This window comes from Siniperca chuatsi, linkage group LG13 (assembly GCF_020085105.1).
Source record: "Siniperca chuatsi isolate FFG_IHB_CAS linkage group LG13, ASM2008510v1, whole genome shotgun sequence".
NCBI lineage: Eukaryota > Metazoa > Chordata > Actinopteri > Centrarchiformes > Sinipercidae > Siniperca > Siniperca chuatsi.
Window position 1 is genome coordinate 5,129,859 of NC_058054.1, and position 13,763 is coordinate 5,143,621.

General features: G+C 39.4%; 1 protein-coding gene across 13 annotated transcripts in view; it reads left to right on the top strand.

Annotated features, from left to right (window-relative positions):
• LOC122886361 (partitioning defective 3 homolog) overlaps positions 1–13,763 on the top strand; it is a 237,904-nt gene that overhangs the window by 148,969 nt on the left and 75,172 nt on the right. For 10 of the 13 annotated variants that reach the window (XR_006380334.1, XM_044218420.1, XM_044218424.1 and 7 more), the window contains 3 exons: positions 5,493–5,679; positions 7,514–7,665; positions 8,764–8,808. Coding sequence is in view for 12 of the 13 variants with exons in the window: in XM_044218420.1 (XP_044074355.1) it covers positions 5,493–5,679; positions 7,514–7,665; positions 8,764–8,808 (384 nt within the window). In the remaining variant the exon portion in view is untranslated. The remainder of the gene's footprint in view (positions 1–5,492; positions 5,680–7,513; positions 7,666–8,763; positions 8,809–13,763) is intronic. The other 3 variants (XM_044218430.1, XM_044218423.1, XM_044218431.1) reach the window with 1 other exon arrangement.

The window sequence follows — 13,763 nt, forward strand, 5'->3', positions numbered from 1 at the left end:
ATGTGCATTATATAATTACTAACTATCACAGACACATGAGACATTTCCCTGCTTATTAAAGACCTAATCAGCCCAGTGGGGTGTTTTTTTTCCTGACCACCACAATTTCAACCCCAGTTTGTCATATATAATATTTGAGATCTTCTTCCTCCATGTGGTTTATGAACTTAGAAATGTTGGTCCATTTTTCCACGTGCTTGGCTTGACCTCGAGATATCAAAGCAGCACATTTTTTGAGAGCATCGCTCTCTGGTTTTGTGTCAAAGTGAGATTGGAGATGTAGAGGAAGGATTCAAGCTTTATTTGAACTGTTGTTTAATTTGCCACTGTGGGCTGAGCACGGAGGATAAAGGCCCTTTAAAATACAGTATGGCATGTTTGACCAATGCTTGGGGCAGTGCTTGTGTTTCAAGTCAAGGCAATTTTATTTATTTAGCCCAATATTACAAATCACGAATTTGCCACTTTACAATCTGTACAGCATACCAAAATAACACTTTAACTGGGGGGAAAGAACCTCAGGACGAGCAACAGAGGAGGGATCCCTCTTCCAGGACAGACAGATGCAATAGAATAGAATAGATGTCGCGTCTACCGAGTAGACCAACGCAAAATTACAATACGGACAATCACGATGACAAAATTATAGATGTAGTTTAAAACGACGGATCAGCTAAAGGATCTATAATTTTTAACTTGTGTGGTCTCAAGTTGAAATTACTGTAGCAGAAAGCACAAGCTAATTTATTGTTGCCACATGTAGTACTTTGCTGTACATGAACACAAATGTGGTGATTCACGAACATAAACAGTTGTGTCATGACTAGTTTAAATACTGTGGAATGGTCTGGAAAGCAGACGCCCAGCTCTCAGCTGCTGCAGTGCTGCTGCTCAGGAGCCTGCAGTAGAAGACTGTAGATGCACTTGGCAGCTCCCAGATGTGAATGTGTGTGAATACCATCCCAAGCTTTGCATGCTCAGCAATCCTCCCTTGAATAAATAAAATTGTGTGTGTGAGTCCTGGGGGGTCTTTCACAGTTGCTTGAAATAATTGTTCTCTCATCGCAAGGGTGCCACAAAGCATAAATCATGCAGTAGGCTTTCTTAGAAGACAACATCATTCCCATTCAGAACATATCAGCTTGCTTTTTGTCCTGTGCACAGTCTTAGATCACTTGCTGGCTTTCTGCACTCTGAAGATGCCAGGGATAAGATGAGTGACTTAATTATTCCTTCAGACCAATAGCTTCCAAGGCCCAGCACCCCTGGCAATAACCTCCTTACTAATTATGCAAATAGACAGAGAAAAGACAAAATGAAAAGAGGAAAGAAAAAAAAACTCCTCTGTGTGTATTTCACCCTGTGTTATTCTCACCTCTTGCTATCTCCATTTTCATCTAGAAAATCTTTTCAACCCCCGGCTTCCCTCCTGGCCATTGCGCGTTCCCCCTTTACCCCCACGTATTCAGTAGTTTTGCACAAAAAGCATCTAATAGTAATAATAGCCTCTCCTGGAGAATCTCAAATGAAATGCCACCTATTGTTCCACTGCAGCTCAGTCAGAAATTATTACAGCCACTGGGAAAGATAATGTGTGTTTATTGGTTTGATTCTTAGGTGATGGGTGTGCGCTCCGTCCACATGGCAGTGCTATTGTTGCTGGCGGATGACCGCCCTCGGGTGCTGGCACTGAAACAAAGAGGGTTTTTTTTCTCTCTTTACCAGGCTAGTGAGTTGACAGATTCATTGGTTTTCTACTCAGTAGCTGCCACTTGATTGTACTGCAGTGATTCAAACTGTGACATTGATGGGATTCTCAGTGTCGTGCATTGGACTGCTTAGGGAAATGGGATTAAGTGGTTCTGTGAGTGTGCATGTGTGTGTACATGTATGTGTGTGTCTAAGAAGTGTGTGTGTGTGTGTGTGTGTGTGTGTGTGTGTGTGTGTGTGTGTGTGTGTGGTCTGAGAGAGGAAAGTGGCCATGCTGTGCCACCCGGACTCCAAATTCACAGTGAATAACAAACACACACAGCAGGATGGGGCTGAAGTAACACACACACACATACACACACACACACACACACACACACACACACTGAAACCACTGTAACCACTGTAACAGTTCTAGTTAATGCAGTAAAGGTCTGACTGTGTTAGGGGCATGCACTCACACACTTTTGCAGCTGCAGTCCAACACACTCATTTACAAACATGAAGACCCATTCTTAGATACTGCTTTTATTAGTTCCTTTTTACAAATGGAATCTCATTACTTTTTTCTCCTTTTTTATGATGAGCATTGTATTAACCAGTTAAGCACTACCAACAATGTCTTTACACATTATCCTTTTACCAACAACTATTCCTCCTGATGGACGATACCACTATGTAGAAAATTCACAGACCATTGTTAGACATTCTTTTGGAAAACGACAACAGAGTCTGGAAAGTCGAGAGGCTAATCTGTCAGGGAAAAAAAAAAAATCCAGATACCATCCGTGGCAGAATATACACCAGAAGCCTTCCAATTGTGATCTCTCCCTACTTTCAAAGCAGCCTGGCTGTCCAACAGTGCAATAAATCCTGAAAAGACTTTCTGTCCAAATTCAACACAAGGGTCTTTACATATTACACAAACTATGTAAATGTGTATCATAATACCTGTGCAAACATAAATGTGTATACATATTCAGATACAACAAGCAGCACACCAGGAAGCAAGTGAACGATGCACAGAAACAAAACAAATGTTGTTTAACTGAAAATGTGCCTTCTAGTGCACACAAAACATTACTCATTTAAAATTGGATTTTTGGTGTACTAGATATCAATGAGATTATTTTACCATTGGTAGCAATACTTGGTAGCACAAGCCACGTTACTATAGTATTTTTCCAAAACAGGGTTAAGAAAGTCCAAAGTACCTTTATGAGTTAATGTGAATAAAATCTCACTTTGTGAGTGACCAAAGATGTTTTAAACTACCTTTACACACACATACACTCACACTGTCACACCACCCAGTCCCCCCTTTCTTCCTCCATTCAGCTCCATTTACATCAGGTCATTCACCCACGCTGCCTGGAAGCAGCAGCACCCAGTAACACACTGATCCCCTTGGTGCTCGGTTATGAGAAACAAACAGCAGGCCTGGCTCAGACCTCCAGGTCTCCGTCTTTAAAGCCCAAACGCTTTCTAAAGACAAACAAACTTCTCCCTGAGCTCAGTACACAAGGCTTTTATGAAGCAATGAAGCTGCCCTTCTTTTGATGCCGAGGAGCCCCCCTCCCAATATCAAAATACAGATTAAAGACAAAGTCATGCGCTGCATATCAATGGGAGTTTTTAAGCCTTGCTTTTCAGAGGCAGAGAAAGGGGACTATTTTATTTTTTCGCCTTAGCACAGGGAAGTTTTTATCTTTCATTTGCGAGGGCACAGCTTGAATTAATCATAGTGTTTTGACATAGGAACACCATTGTGCCTGCTGCCAAACTCCACTTGGTATAAGCTGATTAGCCAGGAGCAGTTTCACTCTGCCTTTAAACTTCAAAATATGTTTTGTGGTTTTAAAAGTTACCCTGTTTTTGTTTTTATTATTTTTTTTATTTTGTAAACTTGTTTTCCTGTAGTTAGCCCATTAAACAGTTACTGCAGCCTCTCGCTTGATACAGCAGTCTGTTGTCACAAATAAATTCATTCCTGAGGGTGTTTGCAGGGAGCTGGGTAACTGACCAGCTTTTTCTAAGCTCTGTTTAAGTGCTTTTCCCCCCCATGTAGATAATATTGTTTTTCTATCATCCTCCTAGGAGCTGAAAGAAATAAGCATTATTTTGTCAGACCAGGTGAGGTAGACATCACATGTCTCCAAATGGAATTAAATGTTATTTCTAATCACAATTTGCGTAGTTCTCAATCAGCAGCAAAACAGACTGGTGTGTCAGTGTGACTTGTGCTGACAAAACTGTTCAATCTGTAAATTACTCATATTTTATGCACATGTAGATGCACATCGCACATCATTTGACAGTAATTGTGGATGTTGTGCAGAGGAATCAGCAGCTGTGGAGGGATTCATCATTGATATCCATATTTTGTGTATACATCATGCTGAGCAGTGAGAAGAAGCAAGACCTTAAATGAAAATTTACCTCTTATATACTGTTGAAATGTTGGAAATAATCACTCTATTGCTGGTTTTATGTGCACATGACTAAAAGGGAAAATGCTGAACAAAGGTTGAATAAATCTGATTCATGTGGGAACATTAAACAAAGAGTGTGCTGATGCTAGCAAGGCTATCAAGACCCAGTTTAGCAAGATCTATTCAGACAGCTTAACGACATGTTAAAGTTCACCATTTTAGGAAATCGACAATTCGCTTTCTTGCCGAGAGTGAGGTGAAAAGTTTGATACCACTCTCATGTCTGTGCATTAAGTATGGAGCTGGAGCTAGGAGGTGATTAGCTAAGCTTAGTATAAAGACTGGAAGCAGAAACAGAAAGCCTTTGTCCAAAGTTCAAAAATACACCTACCAACACCTATACAGCTTACTGATGAACATGTTTTATCTCGTTTGTTTCATCCGTACACAAGCAGAAATGTAAAAACAACAATGCGGTGTGGTTTTGCAGGGAGTTCGGAGCTCTAACTATAACTATAACTATCAGTAGCCAGAAGCAGTGACTTCCTGAAGCCTTTCCGTCACCATGAAGTTGCCAAGCAACCAGAACACAGAAGTGCTGGGCAGATGGATAAACAGTTTTTCGTCAAGAAATAGTTACACTATGATGTAACTCCTTCTAAAATCACAAATTGAATCATGGAAACAACCAAACTAGCTGTGTCTTTTGTGTCCAAAAACTCAATTGTTTTCATTTGGACAACAGAAAATCTGTGCACAAAACTGTGCACAAAAAGAAATACACAGTTCATATCCTAGATAATGATATTTTAATTGAATTCAGCTTGGCTTGTTTTGTTTGCTTCCCCGATATTGTTAATGTTTAATGTTAATAATTGCTTTATATTTCACAGAAACATCAAGTCTGATCATAAAGCCGTTGCAATTAGGTGCATGTGGACAGAGTAATGGCGATATCATAGGACGAGCAAGAGTGAGTTTTACCAATAGAGAGAAAGTGAGAGTTTCATCTCTTACTTAATGTAACATCCTGAGCCTCCATTGTGTTCTGGTCAGTTGAATCTACTGTGTATTGGTCCTTTTGTCTCTAGTATGATGGATTTCTCACTGTATGATTATTTTGCATTAGATGACTTTGATTCTGATGGACTAACACAAGAACTTGACATTGACCATTTATTGTTTATACATATCTGTGTGGTCAATCTTAAGAGTGAGGGTGTACGTGGCAGCTTACAGTGTAGGAAGAACAGGAAAACTCATTGAAGAAAATCTTCATAGACACAGTTGACTGTCTATGAATTAATTAAAAGATTAGAAGAATAAAAAAAATGATCTTGTCTCCTCCAGGAAACTATCAGCTCTCACCGACTGTCAACATGCCACAGGATGACACTGTGATCATAGAGGATGACCGGCCGCCCCTCCTCCCACCCCACCTCTCTGACCAGTCATCGTCCAGCTCCCACGACGATGTGGCGTTCACTGCTGATGTGACGCCGCCGTGGGCCAAAGAGCTGCCCAGTCAAAATGACAGGTGGGCAAAACTTTAATTATTCCTACCTCAGAGTCTTATGCACCTCCTTTACCTTCAGCTAGTCAGACATAATGTAAACACTTAAGCTGAATTTAAGAGTTGTTCAATGTAGTTAGTATTTTAAGATCAATCTGCCATTGCTGTTTGAACTGTAGCACCACTTTTGACTTATTTCTTCAACTCAGCACTCACTTTGCTTTTGCCTCAAAATTAGGTCTTAAATTGTGGACAAGCTGAGAATTTTCTGCATAGCAAATGCATTTTTTTTTTTTTTTTTTAATTTCACCTTCTAAAAGCTTGTCATTTGAACAAGGTCAGTGTGTCTCCTATGTTAACGGTTGGTGTATGTGTGTGCGGTGTGTATGTAAATGTGTTCTTTCCTTGATTGCTCTCTGGTTGTAAGCAACGCTCACTGGCGCAGCCCCTCTTCTGTACTGGCCTCTCAGCCTGCTGTGAAGGACCCCTGTTCTGACACAGTGTTGATGAGGCCTGTTATGTTTTTTACATAATCAATCACAGTTCAGCAAATGAATGTACAGTATAGTGTAGGGCTGCAACTAGCCATTATCAAATCTAATAAGTATTTTTTATTTTTTTTTTTTCAATCATTTGATCGGTTAGTCTATAGGTGATGAGAAAATAATGGAAAATGCCCATCACATGTTCTCAGAGTCCAAGGTGACGTCCGAACCCAAAGATTTTGAATTCACAATGATTTAAAACAGAAAAGCAAATGTTCACCTTTTAGAACCTAGAATCGGTTATTTTTATGTCTATCGACTAATCGATTATTTAGTGATTAGTTTCAGCACCGGTATTGGTACTTTCCAGCCTCTACCACATATTACAGCATTAGCCTTTTATCTGCTCTTTCACTGTGAGGTCAGCTGCAGTAGAGACCAAACTGGTTCACCATTGCTCATTTTCACAGCTGTAAAACTTCAACAAACGAGGAAGGAAGGCATTCTTAGGTGGCGCGTTCTTTCCGAAATAGCTAAATGAAATTTGAATAGTGCTGGGATTGCAATCAGTCATGCAAGAGTTTGTATATCTATGCGTGTTCTTGTTAGTGGTGAGAAAGATGAATCTTTCTATATAATGACTCCTTGAGCAATCCCTCTGTTTCTGTTTGTGTCTTTCTGTTTATGCTTTTGTCATTTTCTCTTCCTCCCTTTCTCTCTCATTCACTTTCTACAATCTTTTCAATAATTTCATCATTTGTTTCTTCTTCTTCTTCGTCTTTCTCCTTTTCTTCCCCTGATTTCTTTTTCCATATCTTATTTTGTTCCTCTCTTCCCCTGTATTTTCTCTTGTTCTTCTCGGTCCTGCACTGCCTTGTCTTTTTCTCTAATACAATTTTCTATTCTGTTCATTTCCCCTCACCATGCTGTCGTCCCATCTCCAACTTTGTTCTTTCTTGCCTCCTTCTCTCATTGCCCCAGCCCTTCCTTTTACTTATTTTTCCACTTTTTCAGCTCGCCTAATTCTTTCCTAGATTTCCCTCCATCTCTTGTTCACCTTCAGTTTTCCTTCTTTGAACTACATGAGTTCAAAGAAGAGAGGTTCTTTAAACTTCTTGAAAACTTCTTAACTTCTAACTCCTCATTCAACTCTGTCTCCATGCCACTTTGGTGACTTTTTTTGTTTCTTTTCTTCCTGTACTACCTCAGTCATTGTCTTTTATTTTAAGTCTTCATATTTTATATAGAAGATGCTAGAAATGTTATCTATACTATTCATCTATTCTTGTCCATCCTTTTAGTGCTGTGACACAATTGTCCCTGTGTGGGATCTTGTCTTATCTCCCTCTCTTTTCCGTCAACCCCCCATCCAGCTCCCTGAGTCCAGATGAAAATCATCCAGACGCTGCTTTCCAAAGGGAAGGCTTCGGACGCCAGAGCATGTCAGAGAAGCGCACCAAGCAGTTTGGAGATGCAGCTCAGCTCGAGATCATCAAGACACGCAAGTCCAAGAGCATGGATCTAGGTACAACTTTCAAAACCTCAATGTTCCTTCCATAATTTGGGATATTCATTAGATTTCAGGGAGATGTTGTGAAAGAGCCGAGACTGACGTAGAATGTGAAAACCTCCATCTACTTTTAGTCACTGGGATTATCCCAAGGTTTCTCATAGTTAGTTAGTTTGTTAGTTATTTATTGTATCATGCACATACAAGTATTTAATGTTATGTCCTCTAGTCTAGAAGCAGTGCCAGATGGTGACATTTGTGGCACATTTCCTTCTCATGTCAATTCTACAATTTTTAAGATACAGTTTAAGGTTAATCATCAGGTACAGTACTTCTCAGCCCTACATTGTTGTTGCTCAGGATATGATATGAATCATAGCCACTCAGTATAAAACATACAGTATTTCCTGGGGGATTTACACATATTAAACCCAGAATCATGAAACTTGCAAACCGAGTGGTAAAATTCCCTTTTTTCCCCCTCCAACAAACTTAGATTATAAGATGTGTTGGGTTAACTGCATTAAGAAAATTAAGCATTTAAGGCTTGTGTACATATTTCTATAGAGTAATTTGATAAACTCGGCGCACCTCAGCTACTTCAAACTCTATAAAACCTTAAGAAAATCAGATTTCATGTAACCTTGAGCACATATCCCTGCACGCCCCCCATGTTTCAAACATGTTCCTTTATTTAAATGTGTTCCACCCTCTTGCCTCTTTGTATGAAAACAGACTCAACATCTCTCGCCAATGTCAAGAACTTCACTGTGTTGATTCACCTTGAAATGGCTTCGAACAGTTGCTGATTGCTTTGGCTGCAACAGTCTCTCTGCTCGCACTCTCTATAATCATATCTAATCTTCCCGACCAGATTGCCGCTCTGTGCTGTGTTGATATCACAACAAGTCTGATTGCTATCCTCAAACCCTCTTTTCATTTCCCTTCTCCCCCTCCACCTCCTTGTCTCGCATGACGTCCGATCCTAATTGAGATGAAGCAGTTTGTGATGTTTGCAGCGCTACCTGGATGTTGCATGTGGAATGTCATGAGCACTAACTGAACCCCAAATCTTTGTACCCCTCCCCTCTTTCCTTCCCCTTCCTTTAACAGTAGCCGACGAGATTAATCTCACCCCTCGTCCCGAGACCAATACAGGTAAGGACCTGTGCACTGAAAGGTAGAATGGAAAACTTACCTTTGCCAACATCACCCTCACTTTTTTTTTCTCCCAAGGTGCATAGCTTAGGCCTGGGACTGAGGGGTATAAGTGGTATTTGACTTTTATGTTAAATTGAAAGTCTTTGCCGACTTATACACCATAAATTCTCAAATAAAAGCTGATATTGAAATAATGGAGTCTGTGTCCAGAACAAGCAACGGTGGGAAGAGATGAAGTCTCTATTAGAATGGCTCTCATGGCAATTGCCAAAAATGAACATTTCCAGAGCACTAATTCAATCAGTACAACAAGAGAGTCATGTCAAATCAGGGAAATTAGAAATATAACCCTGTCTTCAAAATAGGCCTATTTGCAGACTATTTGAGAATGTACAGTATGTGCAGATACTCTGACAAAGGTTATTGTTCCTTTTGTCAAGTGTTGCATTTTTATGAATAAATGTCAAATTTGCCATTAAGATAGTCTGCAAAACATTCCTCCATTTTTTACTTGTTAGTTCAGCACCTTTCCAGCTATTCAAAAGTGCACATGAAATCTATTTACATATAGATGTAGGAAGCACAATTTTAACTGTACTTCATCAATGTAGGCAGTCCGTTTTTGCCTTCACTTGGTCAAAACTAATTAATACCTCTCTGTCCCAGGTCCTTCATATCATCTCAGATCTATCTTCACAGTCCATGTTTTCTTCATTAACTCTTTGTATTATAAGATTGAAACAGGATTGGTGTTTATTTATTTGATGACATATTGTAAAACCCTGGGAAACACTTGTAGCTGCAGAGGTGAGCAAGAATTAGAAGAGGTTTCTGTGCCAGGAATTATAAATGAACTGCAACCTGTCTGTGGCTTTGCAGAACAGATCGATTCATAACTGGATCAGGATATGACATAAATTGTACAGGAACAACAATGACAGACATTAAATTGCACATATTGATCTACAAATATAAATTCAGTGGCTAATTTGCAGATTGTTTCAGAAGGTTTATCCACCACTCTACTCTTTATTTGTGTAGTGTTCCTTGTGTTTGGTGTTTTGCTCGCTCTTGAAATGACAAATTTGTCAGTCTGCAGAGTGAAGACTTGCAGTCCTCGCCACAGTTTGAGGTCGCTGCTGAACATGGTTGTGAAAGCAGTCGGGTGACTACAGATTTGGTTTTCTCCCTTTTGCCTCAGATGCAGCTGTAGCACTAATTGTTTTGTGTGTGTGTGTGTGTCAGGAGTGTACGTGTGTGCGCGAGGAGAGGGAGAGCAGAAAGAGCACTCTGTCCTTGGTTAAGGCAGCGAGCTGACAGCGAGTCATCCGTCATTGTCATGTCTTGTGTATCTTCTCTGTCACCAAGACTGAATAGAAGGCCTCCCTCTGATATCAGGGACTTGGACAAAAGGACAGATTCCGCTGAAGAAAGACATGTCGAGAACGAGGGAGATGAGAGGTTTAGAGTGTAAGAAGGAACCTGTCTTGGTGCAGTTTACAGTAACTTGCAGGAATGGCTTGAACTCACTCAGTAAAAAAGTGTGAAGACAGAGGAAAAAGTGTGAAAAGAGGATCGAAAGACGTCTTGTTGAAAAGCACAAATGGATATTTTGATCAGTATTTTAATACTTTTGTCGAAACCTTTTAACAGTGTGTGGGCAACCATGAAATGGAGCAGAGATTGTTTCCAACTTTCTGTCATGTTATGATATCACGAGTCTGCAAGGATGAGATTGTGTATTGCGTATTTTATAAGGTGTATCTGCCAAATGGTGGCAACAGATGAGTCAGCTGTACTATTGCATAATGTGACAACAACTAGGAAAAGTTAACAGCTTAGCATGCATTGCATCTTAAAATCCATCAAGTCCTCATACCTAAATGACAAAATAGGTAGTTTGTCAGTGCCATCCAAAATGACCCCTATGACAGTTACAAAAATGATTTCATATGAGCATTTTCTGATGTTCCACCTCTATGGTTAAGGTCTGGCTAAGTTTAGGCAACTAAAACTACTTGGCTGAAATGAGTGAAAGATCAGTGTCATGGTTAAACGAAATATTGACTGTTAGTACGGTAGGAAACATTATGCGAACATGGTTTCTGGCAACAAAGTCAGACACTTTGCATGCATCATAACGTCACGCTGCTCCCGCTTTTGCCTCTGAGAGAGGACAGTGATAATTTCCACGACCACAAGAAAAAAAAAATACAAACAAAGATTGTTACAAGAAGTTGGAAAACGACCAATGCTGTCATTTTCTGGTGCGGACTGTCTCTAATCTTACCCATCTTTAAGCGGCAATGCCATTTTCATTGCACAAATAGGCAATAATCTATGGAGAGCAGGGCTGCTACAGTACTGATTATTTTTCTGATGAATTGATTGGTCTATAAAATATCAGGAAATAAGGAGTAGTGTTCACTGCTAGTAACCAGAGGTCGAGGTGTTGTCTTTTAGTTGTTAATTTTGTCTGAATAACAGTTTAAAAACCCAGAGACATTCAGTTTATTATGGTATGAAATAGACAAAATTGTTGTTAAATAATTTTGTTTCAATCAAATAATTAATTGACTTACAATATGGATTAGTTTAGTTTTTAATTGTCTAATTATTTAAGCACTAGTGGAGAGTTGATGTGGCTGTTAAGAGGTACTAATGACTGAACAGTTGTATGAACATGTAGTGATATATAATATCTCTTTTACAAAACTTCCTTTCCATCTGAAAATTAAGAGGAAACTAGTTTTATCATCGCTGTGGCATTTTCTACTGGTTTCCAATCAAACTTTTGAAATAATGTGCAACTGATGTGAGAGCACTTGTTTCTGATGATAATCAAGTTGCCATTACAGCAAATCAAAGAACGTTCTTTAATTAAGCAGCATTGTTTTATCCGAATTAGAGTGATCTGCCTTTACATTGAAATTCTGAAATGATCTCATTACACTGGCAGATTTTTAGGGTACAGATACTGATTGTAATTATTTTTGAGGTGGATATTTAGTGTGAACATTATGACAAAAGGAGGTATTTTTCTAGTTTGGAATCTAATACTCATTCAAATTCCCTAATGTTGTGGGCTAATAGATTTCACCTTGTTTTTTAAGTGTCCTGGGTTTATTTTCACTTTGTAGACCCCTGGTGTCACTTTACCAAAAATCTCTACTCTCCAATAAGTATAAATGATCCATGGTCCATTTACCAAAGCTAAAACACAACCATCCTGCTGAAACCAAACACTGTGACAGCTCTGAGAGACGGGATATAGTATCCCTCGCCTCCTGAGCTGTGATTGGCTGAGAAGTTTATTGACACAGGCCGCTGCCACATGTTAGACGAGGAAACTTCAGTGATGGAGGACAATGCGGGACTGTTAGCAGTGTCTAGAACTTCATGCAGACTTTGTCGAATTTTTTTGATATATCATAAATCCCTGTGAGAAGGTGTCCTGTGAGTGATCGCTTTTAAAGTTCACATCATGAGTCAATTTATATTCATTTTGGGTAGAAGGAAATATTTATTTATTTTTTGCTATTCCTGAAATGGGATTCACTGTTATCGTGTTGTGGATTAGTGTTGCTTAGTAGGTGGGAAATGACCCTTAAACTGTCAAGCAGCAATGTAGTGACACATGATATTGACTTCCAATCAGGGATCACCATAACACTGATCAATAGACATTTTTAGAGAAACAAAAGATTTTGACCAAAATAAAAAGTTTGGTAAATTGGATTCTGTGGTTACCGTTTTCCAAGAATTGACTCAGCCTGGGCCAGGATAGTAATTTAGATAAAAGCCAGGTAACTGGAAATGTGTGAAGATTTGGAAGACACTATATAATTGAAATCAACCCGTTGCTTCATTTACCAACCACCTGACTTTTCTTTTAATTTTGTGGTGTTTGTGTCACTTTTGCAGACACAAAATACCCCATTTTGGTCATCCAACTTGAGTCAGCGTGCTTTCTCATTAAATAGTGAACTATACAGAGATGGCAGAGGCAGTGAAATCCAAATGGCAGGTGATTTACTTTATGCAGACTGAATCAATAACCCGGCTGTTGCCAGTTCCAGGTGAGTCTGGTGTCAACACCAATCTGACCTCTCCTTGTTCCAGCTGCTACGTGATAGCTCTGTATTTATTGTAAGCCTGTTCCTGCTTAACTTGGTAGGATCATGTTTATATGCAGATAGAGAGTAGGAGTGTCACTCTGTCCAAACACACTGACACAGATTATTCAGAACTGACTGACTGGTTGCCATATTTGAAATAATCCTTTTAGCTGTCTTTTTAAATTTTTGTCAGACTCTGAATGTGATCTGTGTTGCCAGACCTGATTATTTGCAATTTAGCATGTTTTGGTTTCCTTTACTAAGCACACTTAAGTACATTCTCTGTGGCCAGCTTGGCCTGACTGAACAGAACAATGTTTCACAAAAATCTCTTTTAAAAAGTCTCTTGATAAGGTTTTTTTTTCTTTTTATGTTTGTGACTAAATGCCATTTGTCAGATCTCCAACACAGTGTAAACTATCCTTTTTTTTAATCTGCCGCTCAAGTGTGACTGTAGTGAATGGCGCTGGGCAAAGCCTTTAAATAAAGTGGGTGTGCAGTGTGAAAAGCCTATCAGCCCGGCTCTCAGTGAGACGTTAAGGGAACAGGACAGGCTGATGAGAATGAATGGGAGGCCGCCAACCCACTAGTTTGTTCACTCTGCATGTATTCAATTTTCCATTTCTATTTTTTTTCCTCTCTGTCCTTATTCTTTTTTTGGTCAGTCTCACTGTGAACAAGAAGCTTAGCTTCGGAATTCTTTTTTGCTTGTTTCCAGACTTGCTATTTGAAATTGTTCTACAGCCCTGGCAGGTCCTTTGAATAAATTTCAATATATTTTACCCAATTGACTTTTACTTTGTTTCAAGAAAGCCAAGTCCATGCTTGGAATAA